The 26,201-nt window shown below is 40.7% G+C and overlaps 1 protein-coding gene across 4 annotated transcripts; it reads right to left on the bottom strand.

Annotated features, from left to right (window-relative positions):
• Positions 1-13,329: 13,329 nt before the first annotated feature.
• Positions 13,330-18,381, bottom strand: LOC147890110 (uncharacterized). Of its 4 annotated transcripts, none has more exons than XM_087390819.1 (9): positions 18,325-18,381; positions 17,816-17,906; positions 17,127-17,658; positions 16,645-16,975; positions 15,577-15,635; positions 15,371-15,416; positions 14,007-15,217; positions 13,715-13,784; positions 13,330-13,598 (listed from the first exon to the last, which is right to left on the bottom strand). In XM_087390819.1, exons 1-9 carry the CDS (start codon positions 18,347-18,349, stop codon positions 13,537-13,539), a joined length of 2,427 nt encoding a protein of 808 aa, XP_087246945.1. In that variant the 5' UTR covers positions 18,350-18,381; the 3' UTR covers positions 13,330-13,536. The 4 variants fall into 4 exon arrangements, with proteins under 4 accessions (XP_087246945.1, XP_087246947.1, XP_087246948.1 ...); XM_087390821.1 differs by having other exon boundaries at positions 17,127-17,553; XM_087390822.1 differs by lacking the exon at positions 13,330-13,598 and having other exon boundaries at positions 13,727-13,816.
• Positions 18,382-26,201: the final 7,820 nt, after the last annotated feature.

Below are 26,201 nucleotides of genomic sequence, written 5' to 3'. Positions count from 1 at the left end.
ATTACCCTGATTCCTGTCTAGCCAATCTTCAACACAGAAAAACAATGCCGAGATGAATCACATGATGACAAGGAAGGAGACGATGTAGAGAGCCCTGTGTTCAAGCTCTTTGTAAGCTCTTCGTCCCTCCCCTTGCAGTTAGAGATTTCATAGCAGCCTCTCCTTGTAAGCGCTTCCCATCTCCCCTCTCAGTTATGAGCTTTTCATAGTAGTCTCTCTATGAATCATCATGCCCTCAACTCTACTTGGCACTCTTTCATGAAGCAAAGTGGAAGCGAGCTTACAAGATCTGAAGCACGGGCCAAAAGTAGGAAGTAGCAAGAAGCCGGCATAGAAAAAGTTACGAGCCTGTGACAGGACTGTCAACTATAGGCCAGAGAGGCTCTTACACACAACGCTATTTTTTGGACAGTGCAAACATCTTGGACATGGCTAATTTTGCTCATAAAATGGATGGCTAGATTTGATGAGAGTGTAGATCTACGCTTAGAGACCATTTGCTGCAGTAGAAGACCACTTCTCGTAGCTTTGGTGTGAAGATATCGAATGGTAGAGGTCGAGTAAATGCATGTCCACTCCATCATATGTACAAAAATGGGCGTTTCTCGAGGTTGATGGTTTCAAATCCAATGCTCGAGCATGGACATTATAGTCACATGCATGATTGGAATGTTATCTTTCTCACTCTGAAAAATGATTTATACCAAATTTTACAATTGTCTTGGATTAATTATCAATGCAAATTAATTTCATATTTTTTTTCATAATTCGAAAGCTTTCTTATGGAAATGGAGAGTAGTGCTTTGCTTCATGACGAGAATGGTGTTTTGTTACTACAAAAGGTTGCTCAAAATGGTGTGTGCATGCTTGAGGAGAATGAAATAGTTTCGGTCTTCAGTTTGATTTCTTCTACCATCAGGATTCACCAGTGTATGGATGTGTCACAGCAAGAGGTTGTGTTTGAAGTGCCATTTGCAATGAGAGATGGGAGGGAATATACCTTAGACATTCAATTCGGGAATAAGTTCATTGTGACTGGGGATAGATTGCCTTCAATAGAAAGAGACAAAGATAAGCCATTCCACAATGTTGTTGACTTGTTACATAAATTGCCACCTTCTAATTCTCTTTTTATTTCTTTCCAAATGGTCTCTTCAATTAAATTTTTCAAGGAGCTACCTAAGTCATATGATGGAAATATTATGTTCGAGCTGCCTCCAACATTCCAGGAGCAAAAGACAGTAGGATTGGAAAACAAGTTTGATGGTCATGTCTAGAGTGAGGATGTTACAACAAATATTGCTAGCTTCAATGGGATAGTCAGATTGAGGAAATGTGCAGGTCGATTGCAATGTGATAGTAAGATGTGTCCTTTCTTTCTAAGACCAGGTGTTAGAAATGAGAGTCATTGGAAGGGACCATTAATAAAGATTCCAGAGATCCACCAAGTCACAGGTGGTACTCTCAAATGCTATCATTGCAAGACTAGTCCACTTTGCATTGCCAGCTATCCTTGCAAATTGTACATATGTCTTCCAAGAGACACCATGGAGCATCCAATGAGTAGATGTGCAATTCATATGCATGTGGTGGCAGAGGGATCATCTAGGAGTGAGTTGGATGAGTTGAAAGGAAAGGTTTCTAAAATGGTGGAAAGTAAGCATCCTTCTAGGCCTAAGGCTTTGCAAAAAATGGTGGCCGAAGAGATGGTGTTGGAAGCTATCATTCCAAACAATGATCAATCCAATCCTTTGACTGACACTCTACTGGATTCGTTGCTAAAAAAGATGGAGTCTTTGCTTGACAATAAGAGGTGAGGTGTTCAGTACTTTTTCATTACTCTTCTTCTTGAATGCACAGGTCCTACCTTTGATTTTAACGAGTTCAGTTTTGTGCCTGTGTGTAGGGTGTCTAGATGGAAGAAGGATGTGGATGAACAAAAGGGTGGAGGTGAACAAAGCCTTGATAGTATTTAAGTCAAGGAGTAGATACGAATACATCCAAAGTATTGTTTTCCCAGGACAGTTATCTTTTTCATCCTTCAATCGATGCCACATTTTCAAGATGTCTACAAAGGGTCCTGGTTCTAGTGTGGACCTAGTCAACAAGATGCGACCCAATGGAAAGCTTGGGCAGTGCTGGGTTTGCTTTGATCATGTGAAGAGGATTCGAGGTTGGTCGCCATGTTTACAACCCTCATCTTCAAGAACTCCAAACAATAGCCATTGGGGATTTCAAAGGTGAGGACACAGAGAGTCAGGTGATTTTTTGGGAATTGTTGAACCAAGTCATGGGGAAAGAGGGTTTTCATAAAGCACAGTTTCATCGTTTCATGGGGGATGAAGCTCAGGCAAATTGGAGGGCTGTTAGGATTGTCTTTAATGGGGGCCTAGAGAATGTGATGATGGGAAAGAAGTGCACTTGTTTGTGGCATTGGGAGGATAATCTTCATAAGCATGCTACAAAATGCATCCCACCTCATGACCAAGAGGAGTTCAAGATGAGATGTAGACAATGGAAGAATTCTCCAACCAAGGAGGCTACCATGCATGCATTCAAATCATTGTGTGAATGGCTTGGAAATGGTCATGCAATCGAGGGCAACATCCACTTTATTCAGACAAGGCTCATGTGGTGGCACTCAAGAGTTTACCACTGGGGAGAATACATTTTAAAAGTGAGTGACTTGAAAATTTTAACATTGTTAATCCATTAAAATCTTGCATCACTACTTCCTCCTTACCAAAGTTGATTTCTTATTCTTGTGTAGGAGATGTTCCTAGGACTAACCTATCTGAATCAATCCATGGTAGTGGGTTGAGCACAAACAATGGCATCAAGTATGTGTCGTTGTATGATGCATGCATCACTGACATGACTATAGCAATCTTGCAAAGTAGTAAACAAGGATCCTACATGAGAGGCAAACATACTGGTGAAGGTCCGACAATGCAAAAACTGAGAAGAAGAGAATCTATGTGGAGTAAAAAATCCTATTCAAAAAGAAATTTCATTGACCTTACAAATGATGTGGCTAGAGAACTTGCAGTGGCACAGGAAGGTGGGATTGACCTTGGAGATATTAGAACAGTACAGAAGAAAAGACCAAAATCCATGTCCTCGACAATCCATAAAGATGACTCCCACAGACCTGAGTATCAAATAGTTAGCACACCAGTGCCAAGAAGAAGGCATTCAGGTTCAATTGTGATTGATAATAAAAATCTTGATGGTTGTGAACAAGGTGTGGCAGAGGTGCAAATACATCAAACAAAGTGGGCGATTTGACGTACACAAGCAGGGAGTCAAGTCCACTGCCAAGGGTATCTACATCGAAGGGGAAGTGTAACAAGTTAATTGACTCAAAGGGAAGAAAAGGAGCTTTGGGAGTCCCTGCACCTTCATTTTTTGGGAGGATTAGAACACCAATAGGTGTAAAGTTACAAATGATCTGGTTCTGTGGGGATAGCGTGGACCACTCTTGGAATCCAACAACAGCAATTGAGGTGTTGCAAGAACCAGTGCCATTAAAGTGGAAGGTTGCTGAAGGAACTAATATCAGCTTGGAAGAGTTGCATATTCTTATAGAAGGAGGATTTGTTCTGGAAGAACCACTTCAAAAAGGGTTCAAGGAAATTTGAGCAAGGCCATAAAAAACATTTGGACAATCAAGCGAGGCTTGAATTTTGAGAGGGCCAGAGAGTTGTCTTTTGAAAAAAATTAAGTTAAGATATGCAGGAGGCAAGGATGGATTCAACAAGGGCTATGGAATGTGAGGTGCTTCATGTGAATGAGGTGGAGCCTAAGGAGCATGTGGAGTTTATTGTTGGTACAACTGGGTCTCGCATGAGGGGGCTTCAATATACAGTGACCATATCTGTTTTTTCATCTTGCACTTGTGGAGACTTCCTATTTAGGTCTCTAAGATTGGATCGTTACATTCCTTGCAAGCATATTTACTACATACTATTGCAATACTTGGGTCTAGATGCAGAAAATCACAAAGAGGTCCACCAAGCATCAATGACAAAACAAGAGCTTTACAATGCACTTTCAAGAATCCCGTGATGTGGACATACATACCTACTAATGTAGTCTTCTATGGATAGAAAACATTTTGTGCCGAGGCACTGCTCACCACATTGTGGTTTTGTGTACTCTTTGTGGTCATGACATGTCTGCATGGGTCTTTCGCTCTGCTATAGTTTTGCGCTACCATTTTGTGGCTATATGCTGCACCTCAAATTATCACTATGTGAATGGTGCAACTGAGTTAGTGTCTACATGGCATAATTTTTGACCGTTTTGTCATTTTATAATATAGCTCGGTTTAGTAAATGTGTTTTAAACATATAACAATGAAAGATTCCCTGACATTTTTAACTGTCGGTTCTTTGATATTTTTGTTATCTTGTAATATTGTTGGGTTTGGTACATGTGTTTCAAACATATTACGATCAGAGTCTCCCTCACATTGAATAATTAAATACTAAATATACATATTCCTTGGAATAATATTGGTGATGTGATGTACTACCTTTAGGTCCAAGAACAATGTTTTTGGCCATATTCTCTAACATGCCGCTCGTCGCTCGGGGATTTTTGCTCGAAAAATGGAAACCCCCATCCTGCCCTTCTTCTTCCCTTTTGCTATCAAGCGACCTTTATTTTTCATATCCTCAACAAAGCATCCATGAGGATTAAATCTGACCTGCAAGCCCTGCTCAACCATTTGACCAATAAAAACCAGGTTCTTTGTGATATTCGGGACATGAAATACATCAGACAGTTGTTTCTTTTTCCCATCCTGCATAGACAAAGGAATTTTACCAATCTACACAATAGGATGTGCAGTACCATCACCAATATCCACAAATCCTAGTCTTTCCATTTTCCTTGCATCCTGCATCCATTCTGCATGACTTGTCATGTGGTTTGATGCACCTGAGTCAACATACCACACATCATTGCTTTCTTCTGCACTTGTCATAGAATTGGTCATGTGGTGCACCATAAACAAATGCTCATTTCTGTCATCACCCTATCTACTAGAGGATGCATAATTGCTTTGCTGCAATTTTCCATTGATGATGTCATTCTGCTTTTTGTAGCAGTCTTTAGCCATATGACCCATTTTACCACAGTGCTAGCATTCAACATTGTTGTTTGCATTTTGGCCTCTCTGTCATCCACCATGACCTCTTTGGCTCCCCTTGCCTCTAAAGTTACCACGTCCTCCTCCATAGGACTAGTTTTCTTGAATTTGCTGCATATTCTGATTTTTGCCACGGCCTCCAAATCAGCCTGCTCTACCTCTACCTCTACCTCTTCCAGCATTTGAGTAGAAGATAGCTTCTTTTGAAGTTCCTCCTGAAGAAAATGCACCACCGTTTCTCTGCTCTTCAAAAATAAGAAAAGCAATCAACTCCCCAAAATCAAGAAAATTCTCACGGACAGCAATGGATGTCCGAAACTGTGCATAATCCTTTCCTAGACCATTCAAGGTCACAGAAACTAAATCACCATCTTCCACTGGTGACCCAATGGAAGCAAGTGCATCTGCAATCTTCTTCACTTTCATGTGGTAGTCATTGATGCTCATATTTTCTCTCTACACATTATGCAACTCCTACTTGAGCTGCATTTTCCTGGCTTGTGTATTTGTGCTATACATTTTTGTCAAAGTATCCCATGCCTCCTTCGGCGTGCTTGCATCCTGAATATGCACAATCATAGAATCTGAAATACTAATAAACAGCTAGTATATAACTTTTCTAACTCTCTCATGCCATCCTTTAAATGCCTGCAACTCCTGTTGATTGGGAACATTAGGAATAACTGGTTCTTGTTCAGCTCCAGTAATGAACTATACTACCCTCTTGCCACACTGCGAAGGGCATCCTAATCTGAGACAGTGCACTCTTGCACTTTTCGGTTGTGCTACCTGCAAAGATTTGCTCCCAAACTCGAAAAAGGAAAGCAACACTGATCCTCTTACCAAGACACTGTGAACTTGGTTTGCTTTCTTGAGCTCCTTACCAAGAACCGAGCTCTGATACCATGTGAAGAGAGTGGAAGAGAAGTAAGGAGTCTCACTTGCAGCTTCCTCAAATACACAATGGGGGAATACACACAAAGGTGGAGGATAAAAATAGTTTTCCTCTTCTTAGTTGTGAAAGCCGAAAGAACTCTCTCAGTACAAAAGGAATAGATGAACCCTATATGTGGATCTCAAACCAAACTCAGCTAACCTAGGTGGCATACTAACTGAGCCACTAACTAGAGTACATAAAGATAGCTGTCATCCAGCTATTATTCATGGGCGGTGTACCAACCACATCTGCAGCTAACAAGTCAGTGACATAAATGCACAACGATCATCCTGGTATATCACGAGTGGAGCTTGATATCTCAACACGAGGCTCCAATGTTGTTGATCACATCATGGGATCCCATGCCTTTTCCTCTCATATTATTGACTTTCTTGTTGCACCACCTCCTCCTGGGGCCAATCACACATCCCTGTTTTTCTGTATCTCCACATCCCATATCGCAATACCTTTCTCCCCATAGACCACTCACATCACCTATCATGACATACATCTTGAGCGTACTCAGCCCGCCTTTATACACTTCTCACATATATTGATTTCATACCTTACTAAAGGATCATGCCGCATTGATCACCCACTCACTTCACAAGGCTACCCTTCACACTTTCCCTCACACTACTGGCCCACCGCCACTTGGGACTGTTCTCTACAACAGTTGGTATAATGATGAGTGTAAGGCTTTATGCCACCAATTTAGATTTGAAACCAAACACAACCTTCTGAATGAACCCGAAACGATACATGATTATCATTGATTGGTATGTGGGAAGAAACAGGACTTTATTTGATGAAATGGGGAGGAACTAATGAACACCTTATTTAGAAACAAATCCAAAGACTTTTGGTAGGAATTCCTATTGGAATAGACCCTCTTGGGGAGACATTTGTGGCATGTGATTCTCCTACCAAGGATGTTGGTAGCTTGAACGTCATTGGACTATACAATAGAAGGAGGGCTATTGGCCACCTTTGAGACTTACCACTACATGGATGGCACTTGGCTCTTAGCAGTTGCATGGCAGTTTTGGCAACTTCCACTCAAGACGGTTTGGATTGATGAGAAAAGGTGGAGCAGAACCTTGAGCTCTTTCTATCTGTTGAGGCCACAAGCCTACAGAGTCATCATATTGCTAGAAGTCTTAGGTTATAGGTTCTGTAGCTACTATCGAGGATTACCAAAAAGCAAGCGACAAAAAGAGAGCGAGCCCAAAAAAGGGAGAAAAACAATAAAATATTTATAAATCCCGTATTTGAGTAGCAAAAAAATATAATTTATTCAAAATTCCATGTGTTTCCTTAATGTTAGAAGGCTAAATATGCATATAACCTTAAAGGCACTAACAATAATTTCAGATCCCCCATAAGCGAGTTGGTATGCTTCATTTCCAAGTCATCATTAGTATCAAAGACAAACCCTATTGCAATCACGTTCTCTCTTTCCACCATAGTAATTGAAAACATCAATGCAACTTTCCACAGAAGTGGGGCGTTTCCAAGGACTCTTTAAATGGATTAGTGTACATTCCGTGCAAACTTTTAGCTTTTTTAATTCTATTCACTCTTGGAACAAAACCCATGTTTCTTTGTTATGGCAAAAAGATCCCACCCCAATTATTGACTCTGACATCCCACTAATCCAACCAATGCAACAAATTGACCACAAATTCTTATTTTGGTGCATGAAATTTTACTAGATTGTGCACGTTGTCAATTTGAAAAGTTGGTTGTTGTTTTTTCCAAACAAATGATTTTTTGACATCCCTACATCTTTTGATTGTCAAATCTAAATGGCATAATGTTACATATCAAATCAACTAGCAAAGCATTATTTAGATGAATATCATCATGTTTTGCAACATCTAAAAAATTTGTGTACATCAAATATGAATTTTATAAATTTTTGGCTGATTTGTTGTACCAAATTCAAAGCAAGGTTTCCCATAATAGGGAGCGAGAAGACACTGTCTATTTTGGAAAAAATAATATTTAAGATCATCTACCTTTTAATTGCACTCGAGAAGTCACTCCTCGTAAACTCATAAAGCATGTGCGAGCAAGCATGTGTTAAAAATTATGCCTATTCTTGCATTTTTATATTCTCATGTAAATGGATAAACCCTTGTACATGTTTACATTTCAATCTTAAAATTGTGACACACCTTCATACATATACATATATATATTACGTTAAGTTGTTATTTTATAGATCCTATCCTACACATAAACTGCCCCCCCATTAAAAACATACCACTCAGTGTACTAAAGTGCCATGTTACATGTTTGTGAGTGACCCCTCGGGTAATTTCCAAACCAAATGGGGTCATGCTAAAATAGTCCTTAACTTTGGAGTACTCAATTCCAAGAAATGTGACGCATAGCCCCCTTTTGAATATTTTCTACTTCATGCAATTATTTTATGGGACACATATTCTTTCTTTGCTTGCTTGATTTTCCTATTGGTTCAACAAATTCTTGCATGCTTTTTTGGCTTTGCTCGCTTTTTGCTACTCACTCTATCAATTGCCTCCTATCGAGAGTCATGTAAAGCAACCAAATGCCATAGTGAAGAGGCCATAGAGTCCAAGAGTCGATTTCTGTCCTAAGTCAAATTAGTTTTGAGTCTGCAATTCAAGTTGATCTATTGTTGATTCAATATAGTTCTTTCGAAAGCTTTCTATGTCAGCTTCTTTCGTGATATATTAAGTTGAGTGCTTTAGTGCTGAATTTTTATCATTTTATGTGAGTAAATATCATCTCATGTGAGCAATATTCCTTGAAAATTATTCAAGGGGCTTATGATGTCTTATATTTTGGTGTTCAAAGAAGTTTTTTTGAGAAACTTGTGATCATAAATCCCAATATTTGGTATCATAGCTTGTCGAGAGAGAGACTGGTTTCAAGTTAAGGTCTATGAACTGTGTTGTCCTTGTGAGGAATAGAAAGAATTTTTCTTGAATTTGAGAAGTGTCAATGTCATAGTTGTGTTAATTGGTTATTCAAGGTGCAACATGGAAATCACAAAGAAGGATAAAGCGGCTAAAATCTCTCTTGTGAAATTCACAGATTGAAATTTTCCATCGTGGTAGCTTGCCACTAATCTTTACCTGATGCAAAAAGGTTTATGGTGACTAATTGATGGAAATGATATCAAGCCAGATTCTAAGTAAGAGATAGCATCGTGGAGTTAGAGAAATTATAAATCAATTGGGTTTATTAGACGGGCTCTTGGGTCAGACTGCTTTCACCATGCCGATGTAAAGAAGACAGGAGCTAAGAGCTGGAGGATTCTTGAGACTTTGTTCGGGGTACGTACGAAACATTCTAAGGCCATTCTAAAACAAGAAATTTTTGTCTAAAGAAGAATGAAACTAAAAATTTGGGTACTTTTCTCAATAGGATGCAAGCTCTCTTAAGGCAACTACATGATCTAGGTTCTTGACTTGAAGCAGGCAACAAGAAGGAAATCCTTTTGAAGAGTCTACCTCCAACATACATTGAGGGTAAGAATTTTATGACTGGATGAAGATGCTGACTTCCTTGATTGTGTTTATTTGCTTCTTAGTAAAGAAAGACATGAAGAGTCACTACAACCTGTCGATGAACCAGCATATATTGCTGAAGACAAAAGAACTCTTAAGAAAAAGAAAAGCTACAACTACCGAGGGAAGCCAAGACACATAGAAGAGCATTGCTCGAGGTGTCAAAAGAATGAGAAGGCAAGAGAACCACAAAGAAAATTTTATGAGGCTTTGACACCAAAAGAAAATGCCGATTTTGTTGTTATTGTAGAAGGTGACTAGGCGTTGTGAAAAACTTGTGGTTTGGAGTCACATCTTAGGCTCTTATGATGTTTTGATGTTGCACCACTTACAAGAATTTTTTGTTAGTCATTCTTGTTGTCTAGAAGTATAGCAAAAATGTTGTAGGTGTGGCAGATCAACTAGTCATCTTCCTCATTGAGCTTTGGGGGGCATTGAAGACCATGCATATTTTCTTTGTAGCTTATGTTGATGACTGGGCATCTCAAAGGCTCTTATGATACACTGTTCTTGTCCTTGTCTTGGATCATGTGGTCGTTAAGGCATTTTTAGTGTGAGTATTGGTTCTGAGTTGTGTTGCTCTTGTGGTAGTGCTATACTAGCTATTGGGAAGATTGCCTCAGTCAAAGTGTGGTAGTGCTATACTAGCTATTGGGAAGATTAGCTACTATTGAGCATTGGTTTTCTTTTACTTCTTTTACTCCCCACTTTGGCTCTGGGGGGATTATTGGAATGGACCCTTGTGGGAGGACATTTGTGGCACAAGGTTCTTCTATCAAGGATGCTGGCAACTTGAACATGATTGGACCATGCAGTAGAAGCAAGGTGATTTGCCACGAGTTCGCCACCTTTGAGACTTACCATTACATGGATGGCACTTGGCGCTTAGGCGATTGCATGGTGGTTTTGGCAACTTCTAGCCAAGATGGTTTATATCAACATGAAAAGATGGATTAGAGCTTTGAGCTCTTTCTCTTCGTTGAGGCCACAGGCCTATCAGGTCATCACACTGCTAGAAGTCTTAGGTTATAGGATCTATAGCTACCGTCTAGTGTCTTGTAAGGCCAACCAATGCCATAGCGGTGATGAGGCCATAGCATCCAAGAGTCAATTTGTGTCCTAAGTCAAATTAGTTTTGAATTTGAAACTCAAGTTGATCTATCATCAATTCAATATAGTGTTTTTGAAAGATTTATGTGTCAACTTCTTTCATAATATATTGAGTTGAGTGTGTCAGTGCGAAACTTCATCATTTTATATGAGTAAGTATTATCTCATGTGAGAAATATTCCTTGAAGATTATTCAAGGGGTTTATGCTTTGTTATATTTTGTCATTCAAAGAAGTTTTTTTGAGAAGCTTGTGGTCATAAATCCCAACAATTCCTAGAGTGGTGGTCCCCTTCACCCATCACCGATACTCAGGTCTAGTATGATTATGCACACACACTATATCACATCTCGAACTAGCCAACCCTAACCTCACATACACCTCATCCCGCTTCCTATACACTCTTCACTAAAGGGGGTGTTAATGATGCTATGATGAAGCTTCTAATGGTCAAGCAAAAGATCATGAGGGTCTATGCACTAAATTTATTACATATGGGATTAATATCCTATCCCCAATCGCAAAGCTCTAATGAAGTTGTTTTCCTTGGCTTCCCATGCATCTAGACTATTAATAATATCTCATCCATCCACAATTTAAGGGATCCCATGAGCCCAAGAAACTATAGGACCATTGTGATCAAGGATTTATGCATCAATGCTTGATTCTGAGGTCAACTGATTTGTAGAGATGTACGGACTTAGAGCATATGGGTAGGCTAGATTCCGACATGATCATGGGAACATGGATCATATTCTCACTTAGATGTATCATTCAAGAGGCATGGGCATGGAAGCATAGGGTTTATTGTTGCTTTGTATATTTCCACAAAGCCTTTGATACAGTTTTGAGAGCCCACCTCACCAAACATTTGCAAGATTTGGGTTATGATCAAGAGATCATTTGGGCTATCATGGCACTTTACGAGAGAATCTCAAGCAAAGTTAGGACAAGGTCAAGATGGACATACAAGATCATGAGTACTTTTGGGGTCAAACAAAGGTGTCCTCTATCTACCTATTTGGCCTCTACATTGACAAGATTGAGATAGTTATGCAAAGTGAGACACTAGGAGGGATAAGTTGCTCTCTTGCTGACACTTTAATTTAGATCTTGCTATATGCAAATGATGTGGTGCTCTTATCCTTCTTGGCAAAGGGTCTCTAGAGACACACAAATGCGCTATAGTCTTTCTGTGAGTCACATGATTTGAAGGTCAAGCTTGGTAAAACCAAGATTATGATTTTCAATAGATCTCAAGCTACTATGCATCAAGAGTAGTTCACCAATGATGGGTCACTGATTGAGATTGCCTCATCATACACATACTTGGGGGTTCTCTTTTCTAAACCTACTTGCACGATGAGACCAATGATGTAGGCTCACTTGAGCAAAGGGTACACCTTGTTGGCCAGACTAAAGAGAAGAAATTTGACAAGTCTCTCAAGGCAACAATCTTTACATAAACTCAAATTCATAAGTAAAATGCTAAGAACTGTTAGATATGCTCAATGCCCCACCCTCTTGGTAACCATCAGTTGTCCAAGGTGCTCAAGTTGTAAGGCCTCCATATGAGGAGAAGCCATGTGTGAGCCCAAGACACTGGATGGTGGATCTTGACTTGCATGTCAAATGAGGTCTATTAATGAGACTGTTGATGGTAGAAAGGTGATTATATGGGAGCCCCTGAATATTCCATGGACGACTAGTCAATTCCACCAACTAGGTTGACTGGTCGACTTCACCGACTAGGTTGACTAGTCGACTCCACCGACTAGGTTGACTAGTCGACTCCACCGACTACGTTGATCCAACTTCCGCCCTCATAGCTATAGAGACGACCTCCCTAGTCCATTGTATCAGTTGTCCAAGATGCTCAAGTTGTAAGACCCCCATATGAGGAGAAGCCATGTGTGAGCCCGAGACACTAGATGGATCCTAACTTGCATGTCAAATGAGGTCTATCAATGAGACCGTTCATGGTAGAAAGGTGATTGTATGGGAGTCCTTGAATATTCCATGGACGACTAGTCGGTTCCACCAACTAGGTTGACTGGTCGACTTCATCGACTAGGTTGACTAGTCGATTCCACTGACTACGTTGATCCAACTACCGCCCTCATAGCTATAGAGACGACCTCCCCACTCCATTGTATCAGATCAGTTTAGATCAAATCAATTCTTCCAACTAGTAACTCTTCACCTAGTATTTGTCTAGATCGCCATCTAAGCTCCACTGTGGAAGCACACGAGTGGACGAAGCCATCATCTATACTATATCAATATTAAAGGAAAATTTTGTTCATCTCCAATTTGCTGTGTACTCTCTATTCTTTGTTCAATTTCTGTTTTGCTACGCCGTGTAATTTAACAAGAACATAGCATAATTAATATCCATTGGAAATCTAAGAATAAAGAGTTTCCCAAAACTTATGAAGACATTATCTAGAAGAAAGTTCAACAAAGGATAAATGGTCTTACTAATCCCTTTAAATCCAAATTGGAAAGTAAAATGTACACACTTACAAACCTTAAGAGGTCCTTGATAATAAGTCAAGCTATACAATATGAAAACAAGGTAATTACGTATAGCAATGCTGTTACTATCACGCTTAAAAAGTGTGATAGTAACTTTTACACTTACAGATTACTATCACACTTACAAACAGTAAGAGCTCCTTCATAGTAGCGCCCCCTAGTGTGATAAAGATCTATCAAAGTCGTTATGTATCAAAGTATACACAAAATAGCAACACTTCAAACAAAACAAGGTAATTATGGGGAACGTGGAGTGGACACAGCTCTGAGTCGTGCAGATCGTCTCACACCCAATGAACCTAAAATCGCAAACAGAAAAGACAGGATCGTCAATGGTCATGCTAAGTGTGAGAACAATTGAAAGCAGCTAAGTGTGAGAACAATTGAAAGCAGATACGTACTAAGCCATGCGTACCTGGCGTCTCCACGGACTCTTTCTTATCAGAAATAGGGGTTCTATCGCTTGCATACTTCTCTCCCGATAACTGTAATCAAGAACACCCCCTGGCTTCATCTACTGTTTCAATTTGCAAAACCCATTTACTTTTTCAATTTGCAAATTGATTGTGGGGAAAATCAGTAACCTGTTGAACAATCTTCAGATGGGAATCAATCTGGGAAGTTTGGGCTTTCAATCTTCTAGTGACTGTCAAACATTCTTTCAGAGAAGCAAGAAATCTAGGCTAAAGGAAGACAAATTTCTTCACCTCTTTGCGTATGCGTCTGCTTCGGCTTCCACTTCCTCGGGATGGCGTCACAAAGCTCTGCAACGTACCATTCGGGCTATGTTCCTTTGGATCTGGGTGCATTTGCTTAAAGACACTTTCCTTGCTACTCCTACCTGCAAGAGTTTGGTCGTTTCTGGCTCCGTAACGGGTTCTTGAACCATAGGCAACTTCTTCCGGATTCGATGCTTTTGCTTTGGAAGACGTTCTCGGTGTTGAAGAGGATAAGCGTCCTGCTTTTGGTGTGAGAAATGCAGCAGATCCGATCTCATCACATTTTTCGAGATTCTCGACTACATGTTGACCGTCAACACGATTCGCTTTCGAGTTTTCAGATTGTTGTGCTTTCTTCATGTCACTAAGATCTTCCACGCCAAGAGTCTTATTAATTTGAGAATGGCGTGCACCTTGCACTTGCAAAGCCACCCGCATTTCTGATTTCGATTCATTTGGGTCATTTGCATCTCCTTTGATGTCCTTGGTCTTCCGTCCTTTCTTAGAAATAGTTCCACACTTCGGCACAATACTCGCCGTACTCTCACCATCACCAGAAAGCTTATGAACGCTGGCAGTTTCACCCTGACTTTCTGCCTTTCTCGGAAGCGAATGAGATCCATTGCTTTCTGATGAAAATCCATCTTGATCTGCAAATCTTCCGGCTTGCTGAAACACTAGATTTTCATGACTAACCATATTCTCCTGCAAATAGAAATATTCGTGCTCAACATGGAGACTTGCCTTCTCATTAGCTTCTTTGTGGTTCAGTTGAACCTCTTGCACTAGCACCGGATCAACTTCCATGGGCAAGGTGTTCCATATTTCCAAACTCGGCAAAGATTCAGTAGATGTCTCTTGATCTAATTGAACAGCTTCAATTGTAGACGTATCACTAAAGTTGTGGATCGGTAAGCTGGCTAACTCTTTTTCTTTTGCAGACACTTGGGATTCATTTTGAAACTCTGGGCCATTCAAGACAAGGTCGTTATTTCTAGGAAGATCGGATGGCGCATCAATATCTTGCAATCGGGAAGTGGCCGTGCACTTCGAAGCTGGGGAGCTAACGGAATCATCCATGCTGGACATTATATACGAAACCACCTCCCTTGTAATACTATCGGCATCCATGGATTTAATATGCCCTTCACATGCAGGTTCTGACTCTTGTTGGGCAGTATCATACACATTCCATAGCCCTGTCTTGTGACATAACATAACAAGGTACACTCATGTCAAGAACTCTGGAATGCTTGCTAGAAATCATTCTAACATATCAGAGAATACTAGGCAACTTAACATCATCAAAATACATGTTGCAAATGTGGGAGAAATTTTTTTTGCGAGATTACCGTCATGCAGATCATGCAGTTGGATATGAGTAAGATACGGAGCCTCCTGCAAAACAACCCTCGAATATCAGAATTGCCACCTTGCCATGAAGCTTTGGTTAAAGCACAACAATATTGAATAGCCTCGACTTTTTTTCACAAGAAAGCATCACAAGATAGGAGATCTTGGACAGCAAAGCAATCTCTTTCAAGGTTTCACAACCTACCTTGTTTCCACTCTCATTTTCTAGTTCTATTGGCAATGGTGCACACTTTTGTGGTATATCTGCAAGAAATAGCAGCAACTGGCTGAGCAATCCCACATGGTTTCAAACTCGTTTACAACTAAGCTCAAATTCACCAAACTAAAAAAATTCTCGATTGCTTATTTGTAGCATGCAGACCTATGGTTCGTCACAAGCACCAGGCCTGGTAATCACCAAGAACATAAAGATTGCAACTGAGCCACTCGAGGAGACTACTGAGTTGGTTGCTGAGCTGCTGATCTCACTTGCTACTGACTGACTTCTGGATGAGACCCCCAAGATATCCTTTTACAAGGCCCATCCGTAGGACAACTATTTAAGACTGCAGTAGCCCCTAAGCTGGCCAGCTAGGCCCTCCTGGGTCCCAACCTGAGCTGGCTCACAGGCTGAGCTGATCCAGCCGACTTCTATGTCCTTATCCAGCCTATAAAGGACTGAGATATATGCTACAGCATGGCAGTCTTTGCTGAATCTTTGCCAGGCCTTGGCTGCTCTATGCTTACTTTGCCAAACCAAAGCAACCCTAGTGCTGCCAGCATGCTTGCCTCATCACAAGGACGGGATGCACGTGACGATTGCAACTGTCAGTTGCATGCCATCAAAGCACTGCTCCAACCTGATCTTCTCCAACAAGAGAATGTGTCTAAGCATGCAGCTAGCTACTTCCGTGTTTGACATAAAGAGTGATCATACTCAACTTCATGCCAGCTATGAGCAAAGATAAACACACATTCACAATTTGGCCCCCTACTTTAAGGTAACTGAGCTTCTCTATGAAACTGATTAATTCAAGTTGTTCGCTTGACTTGCTAGCAGTCAAGATATATCCACTCCTAACTACCAACTATATCTGGTTCAGTTTTAATGTGCAAACAAGGCACATAGCAACGTATTCGAGAGTCATAGGAAGGATCACTAGCATATGTTCTAGCAAATACACAAATTGCAGTTTCGTAGCAAATACACACGCAGGACTAGAACTGCCTGCATGCCAAAAGGAAAAATAAGAGAGCCATGAGCCCTGTATACCTGCATTATTTCCTTGCTGCGAAATTTCCTCTAGAGAACTTCTGATATTTTTTCTGATAACCTCGTTTGAGTCCTTGTCGGATGTGTACAGACAGCTTGATTCACTGATTTGTGTGGCTAGCGATTGAGACTCAGCCACCTCATTGTCGAAGCAAACTACACGTGCTGTATTATCAATGTCTGAAAATGTAGTGGCAGATGCATCCAGGAACAGAGACTCATGGCATTCTTCCGTGACTCCATAGCACGACATCACTTGATAGATGCTTTCAAAGCAAAGCGTGTGTCTTGTTTTATATGATATCAACTCTTCTCTGAGCATTTGAACTGGCTGTTCAAAACAAGTGAACTCATTAGTCTATGTAACAAAAGTTAGCAAAAAGAAAGCCAGCAATGAGCATGGCTGTGGTGCAATTTAGTATTCCTCGAGTAACAAAGGCCTAATCTATTAATTCAGTGTTCTCTATAACCATATGGCGTACCTCAGCTTCACACTCAACGGCTAGGCGAAAGAAACCAATAGCTACTGCGTGTTTCTTGATCGCTTCGGCCAGCTTAACCTGCGCGAGCCAGTAAGAAGCGGACTTAAGGAGGCTTGCATCTAGTGCAAAAGCTTCAACTGTTGATGGAGCCCTTTCATCTAAGGCAGGTTTTTTTAGCGGATCAGCTGCGGACTTCAGAGACCTCCCGGGAAACTGTATCTTCGCACGCGTTTGAGTAGTACTATTTTCTCGGAATAAAGTTTTTGTTCCCTTATTTCCTGCCCCAGGGTTAAGGCTTCCTCGCCTGGGCACACCGTTGGATGGTTGACAAGCTGGAAGAGAGGGCCGCTTCGGCTGGGGCTTGATTTCTGGAGCTGTAGTCCCTCCAGTCGTTGTGTGAGTCTTTTCAGATTTCGGACCTGCGTACCTGGAAGAAACGGAATGGCGTCTCAATGAGGTGTTACTCTTGTTCGTGCATTTTTCTTTCACCTCCAGCTTAGAGTCTCTTACGAGAGTCGTAAGATCCTGATCACTGCAAAGAACCACAATGCAGCATTGAAATCAAATCTTGTAGGACAGACGTCATCGTTTAGTGGCAAAAACCCCTGCTACGGATTGGCCTATCTGCACGAGTTGAGAAAAGAGGAGCTGCATTGAAGGGTACAAAGTGCAGGAAAAACGTGACTTACCTTCTGGACACCACATTCATCCTCCCAGTTATCTCACTAAAAGCCTTGTCGCGTCGATCGGTTGGGACTTTGGACCTGGATCGTCCAGATGCTGAAACGTAAAAGAAGCCATAATGTGAAATTGCGCAAGCGAGCAGGAGGATTTCAAAAAGAACAAGAAAAGCCGAGAAATCTCCCAAGCAAGGAGGGACGGATAGTGAACTTGTGCAGGAGATGAATCGAAAGATCGGAAGCAATTTCAAGATGCGAATTGGCCAAAGCAAAACGGAGAAATCTCCCGAGAAAAGGGACGAAACTCGAGCAGGAGACGAATCGGAAGGTGGCGGATGCGAATGGGCGGAAGAAAACGGAGAAATGTCCGAAACTGGAGCAGGAGATGGACGGGGAAGATCGGAAGCAATTGGGGATCTTTCATTTCATCTTCTGCAATCTTTTCGTCTCTTTCCGCGAGAGATTTCTGGAAACAAATCTGAAAGAGAAATGGCCAAAGCAAAACGGAGAGAATTTACCTGGATAGGGAGTGGGAGGATGCATGTTGGTCGATCGGAGAATACAAATAAACGAGAACCAGAATGAGAACGAGAACGAGGATTACCTACTTTTAGTTTTTTATATTCCCGCTGCGTTTTTTTGAAATTTGTAACAGAAATGGTGGGAAAATTATTTGCCTTTTTTTCCCCTCCCCCCCCCGCTCCCCTCCCTCCTCCCAACATCATTCATTCCACATCATCATCCCTCTCCCTTTCTCTTTCGTCGTCGTCGTTGGCACCGGCCGTCGCTTATCACACACATCCTCGTCCACCCTCCCATTCTCGCTTCCTCGTTTTGCAGAAGAAGACCTCTCATTGGCTTCATCATCTACATACAGCTCGATCACGTCGTCGTCGTCCAATCTGGAATCCAATCAGCCCTGTCATTGCGCTCGCACACAAAGAACTTGGGAATGCCGAGGAGTAGCAATCTGACACGGGTAGGAATTCGCCTCTCGCCTAGCCTCTGCATCCGCAACATGCCTCGGGTTGGCAATTCACCAAAAAGAACAGGCTCGCCGCTCGCCTCTTCTTTTTTGTGAGTTGCCTCCCTGAGGCATTTCACTAGGGATATAAAACCTCAAATGACCTTGAGTCTCGACCAGTGCCAGAAAAAAATCGTCCGTTTATGTATTTTGCATCGGCTACATTTTGAAAAAATTTGTGTCTTTAGAAAAATATTCCAGTGTACAAATCAAAAAATGTGTAGTTTTTGAGATGAAAGAACCGGCATGACTTGGAGAGTATCCTTAATTTGACTAGGTAGGAAAAAACTTTTTTCCTAGCACTAGTATGGACCTCCTCATTAACAGTCCCCAACTCACGAGGTGCAAACCTCGGACTAATTCTCAAATTCAATTTACTAGGAGCAAGAAAACGAGGTTGTACGTCAACTCTGGTTGCCCTGCCAACTGTCAAAGCCCCTTGACTAGGATGGAGGAGAAAGGAGGGGAGCAAGGAGGGAAGGATTTGAAGGAGTTTAGGCAACCAGGTAAGAGGCATTGTGAAAAACAAGAAAATATGAGCAACATTTTTAAAGAGAGTTTTGATGAGGGGATGAACCGGAGCCTATTGAGTGTCTCCAGCTTGCTTACAAGGTGCCCCTAGAAACTTTGTGATATTTTGCCATCTCAAAATGCCAATCCATTTCATTCACGTTGTGGAGGTGGACCACCCTTGTTCGCATGCAAAACAAGGGTGATGCTTCAAACCCAAAATCATGGTAAACCGACAATAGAGCATTGTAGCGCCGAAGACACATATCTTGCGTAGAATGCTTGCAAATCGAATAAAAGGAAGCAATCGTTACAAACTTGGAATGCATGAGTTTTTCCTTTGTAAGGACCTGCTTGAGATTCTAACATATGTTGGTCATCTAGAGTATCAATTTTGGCTTATAGAGCCTTGGAAGTTGCATTGTATTGTCAGTTGAAGTAGCTAACTTTTTCCTTTTCTTGTAATGTTTTCCTTCCTTCCAATATAATTTCCCTTTCTATTTTTAAAAAAAACACGATGGCACATGTGCTCCAAATCAATCCCTCCCAAGTCCTTTATTACACGACAGGGCATTCGCCAACCTAAGCGGCTGCCCTTGTTCAAGGAGCCGCACTAGCTAAGCTGATAGGGCATTTGTCGACCTTAGCGGATGCCCATGCCCTCATCTGAATTCTAATGAATGACTTCTTGCTACCTCATACCATCGGTCCCGAGCAGATGTGCCCCTCGCAGTGGACTGTAGGGTGAGCACACAAAAAATTGCTTTCAACTAGCTAAGTGAAAGCGAAGCAAGGAAGGAATGAAAAGGGAGAGAAAGGTGAGAGCGGGCTTCAAGAAAGAGAGAGAGAGAGGGGGGGGGGGGGGGGCAATGATGTTACTGCTATTGATTTTGCTATGGCTCTGCATTTGATTCAATCATTGATGCTATATTTTTGCATTTGCTTCTTCTGATCATTTGTGGCTTGGAATGATAGACATATAAACCCAAGAGTGAGATCCAAAGCTAGTAAGTTCTTATAACCTCCCTTATGTCACACGGTGAGAAGAACTCAAATCAACTCAAGACAATTCAATGGACTACCTTCAGCACTGCTACCAAAAGAGGTAAAGTTAACGCATACTCATGTGGGGGATATCATACCAAACTGTGCATTCTAAACTTCCCACATCCATGCCACCATACCTCAAAATCTTCTTCTTGGCATCCAAGTTGTAGGTTTATGTCATCCAAGAAGAAAAATGCAAGAGATGCATCAACATTTCATATATCCCTTTGACCAGGATGGAGGAGAAAGGAGGGGAGCAAGGAGGGAAGGATTTCAAGGAGTTTAGGTGGCCAGGTAAGAGACATCGTGAAAAACAAGAAAATATGAGCAACATTTTTTAAGAGAGTTTTAATGAGGGGATGAACCGGAGTCTATTGAGTGTCTCCAGCTTGCTTAAAAGATCAAATTGCATGGCATATTAAACATACACATTTCAGACATTTGTAGGTCCCATGACATGCCATTAGAACCCTAGCTTCCAACTGTTACTACTCTCTCTCCCTCTCTTATCCCTCGTCACTTTTGGATATTTTTTCAACATTTTTTGGACGGTTAAATTGCATGGCATATTAAAAATGCACATTTCAAACGTTTTAGGTCCCATGACATGCCATTAGGATCCTAGCTTCAAACCTTTACTACTCTCCATCCCTCTCTTATCCCTCGTCACTTAGCTCTTTAGCCCCAAAGAGTCAGAGGTTCTCTCCATTAAAAGATATTTACAATGTTCTTGACTTTCTATTTCCAGACAAAGTGTATCTTATAGTAGAGTAAAACAACGATAGCATAGGGCCTTTAGTCATATTCCAGTTGGAGATGTAGGCTTTTAGCGTGAAAAAATTCCTACATTTAGCTTAGCGAAGAAGAATGGTTGTTCATAGGGCCTTTAGTCGTATTCCAGTTGGAGATGTGGGCTTGAGCGTGAAAACATTCTTGCACTTAGCTTAGCGAAGAAGAATGGTTGTTCATGATAGTTGATGGAAGTTTTCATCTCCTTCAAGAGTTTCAAGGGTAAGTAAGAAATGTAGGGTTCAGGAAAGGGATTAGGGTTGAGAAGTGAAGAGCTTGTCTTCATCATGGGTCAAAAGGGGTAAGGGTTGAGAAATCTAATCTAGGAGTTTTTATCACGGAATTGTATTTCATATATTTCTTGCTATGGGAATTATTTTATTTCAGTCAAGTGTGACTATGGCAAAGTATTCCATAGGAGCACACCGGACATGGCGGGGGTCCTAGTGGATGCTTTGTGGGGTTTAGTTGGGGACGTCTAACTACCTATGTTTTGCCAAGCTAGATGGTTAGTATTTTGGGTGATTCCATGTAAATACTAATGTCACTAGTTTTACTAGTGTTATTGCAATTGGTTGCATGGTGTGTATTTTGATGTCTGTATATCAAGTGTACAATTGTGTTGGGATTAGTTGGTGTGATGATTCATCAATTGATTGTAACAACTAACACAATTGGTAGCTTGAATATAGATGATGAGTTGGATAACGAGCAACGGAGATGCTGAAGGTGATTTGGATTGACTGAAGTTCCAAAGACCATGGGCAATATTGTAAAGTAATGAATATTAAGCCGTGGGCTAATTTATTTTACTAATTGTGGATGAGGGCATATTAGGTCTTGTAATATTTTAAGGTCGTGGAGCTTTGTTGAGCAATCCCTTTAATTATGGACAAGGGATGCTTTGGATATACTATTATTGGCTCTATGCTTTTTGGAATTACAATTATAAACACTCTAAATGGGAAACAAGATCCAACATCTAGGGGGAGCAGATTGGACCCCATGCAGTGTCGCTCTCTCTCTCTCTCTCTCTCTCTCTCTCTCTCTCTCTCTCTCTCTCTCTCTCTTCTCTTCCCCACTTGTTTCCTTGTTCTTGGTTTCTATGGTTTTGATAAATCATGAATTTGTGATAATGTTTAATTTTAATTTTCATAATAGTGGTATCAGAGCATGGCTACGCTCTAGCCTACTGACTGTGGAAGGCAAGCGATATGATTTTCTTCAATTTGATGATAGAGTTGTTCTCAGAATGTCCTTTCGAATCATTTCGACTACTTCATCACTAGGTTTTGAGTCCGTATGCAAAGGTTATCAAAGATGCTTTGAAAATCAATGATGTAATTACGATTGATGAAAACAGCCCACGTTGTCTTGTTCAAAGGGTATGCATTGGTTCTATCACTATATTCCAACTTGAGATAACAAATTTATGGTTGTTTCTTTTCACTGCCTACTGTCAATGAATTGGTAGAAGCAGTCTTTAGATAGGAAGATGAACAGCCACGACCAAAGATGACTTAATTTTAGGACATGAGGATAGAAAAGATTCATATTCTTATAGAATGATTTATATTTGAAGTAATAGTAGCATCATGTGATTTCAAGAATGGAAGTTGTATGAAATCGTAACAAGGATTTTGCTCTCCTAAGCAAAAGACCACGATTATTTAATTTGGAAGAAAGCAATAGGACTAAATCAAGAATTGAGAGTTGCAGATTAAACAAGGACAAATAGATGCACTATATGCATGCTATTACTTCGAAAACAATCGGCAATTTCTCTTGTCAACTGAGTAGACACAACCAAGCATACAAGCATTGTGATGAGACGACCAAGTCATCTCTAGATACATCTTTTATCCTTCTTATTGCTTTTTACTTAATTACTTTTCTTAAGTTGCATATGATGAGGTCACTATGAAAGAGAGGCTCTGTGCCAAGGAATCTCTTTTGAACCACAAAGCTATCAGACCAATGATTGAATGAGAAGCAAAAGAAAGTTGATTGGGACTCAACCAAGCAAGCAAAGACTTGGAAGGATAAAGAAGATACGTAGCTCTTTCCATTCTTTTGTTTTCCCATATAGAGACGAGAAAGAATGGTATGACAACCGAAGGGAATAATTGAATTTGAAGAAGAGTGATAGATCATATTAAAATATCATGAAAAGGACAATAAATATGATAGCCTATATAGGATCTAGGATAATCTAGGTGAGCTAAGACTTTTTAATGATTAAATCAACATGATTATGTGCATTGATAAGGATAAGAAGAAAGTATATCATGTGGTATGTATGAAATAAGAAATACAATTACTTAGAGGGCTTGTATCCTCATAGCTTGCTTGAGGAGATGCCAATCCTAGCTTCATTGTAGATAGCAATAGTATTATTGTATGATACATATGGTATGCTTCGATAAAGTGCTCCTAAAGTGAACTGAATTGGAGAAAACTAAAGAGAAAAAAAAGCATATGACATTTTTGCTAAGCAAGAGGGAAGGCACAATTGTTCACTGGCAAGCTTTTTGCTTGGGTAATTTCGTTACGAAATTGCTTTTATGGATAATGAAAAACAACTGGTATGTAAGATAAGACTTTCTATGTATTTTCTAGTAGAGTTAAAGAAAATACATATTGGATTATCACTAGCTACAAAGTTAAATCAGAAAATTTGACATGTGATTAGACAATGATGTACACATACCGTTCTGTTGATCACATAATAGTCTATATCACTTATTGCTACTCGCATCCTAAGGAAAATGTTATTATATCTCAATATTATATTGGTATGGGACTTTACAGATATTGAGGAATATAATGCTTGGACCCATACCAAAATAACATAAGCAAGGAATGGATGTGGTATAGTACTTTCTCTTGGTACCGAATAAGAATAAAAATAATCTTTCATAAGTTTTGAATTGAATAAATTCATTATCTTTGGTTAATGAGAGCTTAAGATCTCTTGAAGAAAATTTTGAACCATGATGATACTTGATGAATATCCAAGAGAGTACTCTTCACACCTCCACTCTTTGACTTGGAAAGTCAAATACACAACTGAGGTACATTGCAATCCAAGTAAGAGGGATGTTATGGAATGGTATTTTCGATATTTCTTGCTATGGAAATTATTTTATTTTACTCAAGTATGACTATGGTAAAATATTCCACAAGACTGCATCGGAAGTGGCGGGGGTCCTAGTGGATGCTTTATGGGGTTTAGTTGTGGGGATGCCTAACCACCTGTGTTTTTATAGGCTAGATGGTTAGTATTGTGGGTGATTCCATGTTAATACTAATGTTGCTAGTGTTACTGGTGTTATTGTAATTGGTCGCAAGGTGTGTATTTTTTATGTCTGTACATCAAGAGTACATTTGTGTTGGGATTAGTTGGTGTGATCATTCATCAATTGATTGTAACAACTAACACAATTGGCAGCTTGAGTACAAATGATGAGTTGGATAACGAGGAACGGAGATGGTGAAGGTGATTTGGATTGATAAAAGTATCGAATGGTTGCCAAAGGACATGGGCCATATTGTAAAGTAATGAATACCAAGCTGTGGGCTAATTTATTTTATTAATTGTGGATGAGGGCATATTATTAAGCCTTTTGATATTTTAAGCTTGTGGAGCTATGTTGAGCAATCCCTCTAATTATGGACAAGGGATGATTTGGATGTACTATAATCGGCTCTTTGCTTTTTGGAATTATAACTAAAATACTCTAGATGGAAAGCAAGAACCACCATCTAGGGGGGCCATATTTGACCCCATGGAGTGTCACTCTCTCTTTCTCGTCTCCCCCACTTATTTCCTTGTTCTTGGTTTCTATGGTTTTGATAAATCATGAATTTGTGATCATGTTTAATTTTAATTTTCATAACCATTTTAGTGGTTGCACGTGTTGAGGATGGTGTAAATTGCACCATCTACATAGGGCATATGGGGCAAACCCTAACCCTAACCCTAAGGGGTTCACATGTATATCTTCATGTTATGTTCAATACAACTTTGTGTACAAGTAGCTATATCATGTGCAATCCTCTCTCTCTCCCTCTGTCACTTTCGCTATCATGGTATCAGAGCACCAGGTGCTCCCACTCCCTTCATGAGTGTCAAGCCCTCCTTCCGTGAGGCATCTTCTATTGAGAGAGATTTCCGTCAGAGAGAGTGAAAGCCCTTGTTGTATCAAGGCATTAAGCCCTTGCTTCCATCAAGGCACAAGCCCTCTCTGTGAGGCACGTTCATTGTCTCTCTATCTCTTCTTGTAGAGCTATTCTCCATCTCCGTTTTTCAGAAAGCTCAGGAATTCGATTTCTAGAGCTTGAGATATAGTTTCTTGAGTGATTGCGAGGTTCATTTCATGAGTTTAGGTTCTCTAAGGTTCAAGTTTTCCGGTTCTTAGGTTATTTGTAAGATTCTGAGAGCTTTGTGAGAGAGACTCTCTAAAACTTGGTAGCAGCAAAGAAGACAATGAGTCTAGAAACACACATGGCAAAAGGGCTACAAAGAGTCAGCTGACGTTTCTGCTGCGCCAAAGCTTCATCCACTAGGACCTAAGCAAGCTCATCAACAACTCGCTCAGCCCAGCTCTCCAACGACTGGTGAGTCAGTGATATACAACTCCTTCTCATGGCATCGTCAACGACCAGCATCATTGCAACACCCACAGCTTGATCGAACGCTAGAGCACAACAATAGACTCCGCCATACTCGCTCTCCAACTCGCCTCAACAAGCAGCAACAGGAAGGGCAAGAGATGCAAGCATTGTTGGTCGCAACAAACGATGCCGCAATGGAGGGAAAGTACGGAGGGACAAAAGACCGTATGCAGTGCATGCGGGGTGCGCTTCAAGTCTGGGAGGCTCTTTCCTGAGTACAAGCAACCCATGCACCGCCAATGATGCCATGCAACTATCAACAACTTCACGTTGCAGGCGACCTCGATTCAAAGCTTCTTGCAAGCCAGCCTCACCTTCTCTAGCTCCACTGCTCAGCGACTCCCCACG

Source organism: Dipteris shenzhenensis, chromosome 19, assembly GCF_047967505.1.
Source record: "Dipteris shenzhenensis isolate YYH24624 ecotype China chromosome 19, Dip_SZ_1.0, whole genome shotgun sequence".
NCBI classification, from domain to species: Eukaryota; Viridiplantae; Streptophyta; class Polypodiopsida; order Gleicheniales; family Dipteridaceae; genus Dipteris; species Dipteris shenzhenensis.
This window is presented reverse-complemented; position numbering and strand designations above follow the sequence as displayed.

Bases quoted from the DNA above. Each gene is read 5' to 3' on its own strand.
- LOC147890110 (XM_087390819.1), bottom strand. From the start codon at position 18,349: ATGCATCCTCCCACTCCCTATCCAG. The intron at 13,785-14,006 runs GTGAAGAAATTT...TCTTGATTACAG, and splicing joins GCAGACGCATACGCAAAGAG to TTATCGGGAGAGAAGTATGC. The intron at 13,599-13,714 runs GTACGCATGGCT...TTGCGATTTTAG, and splicing joins AGAGTCCGTGGAGACGCCAG to GTTCATTGGGTGTGAGACGA.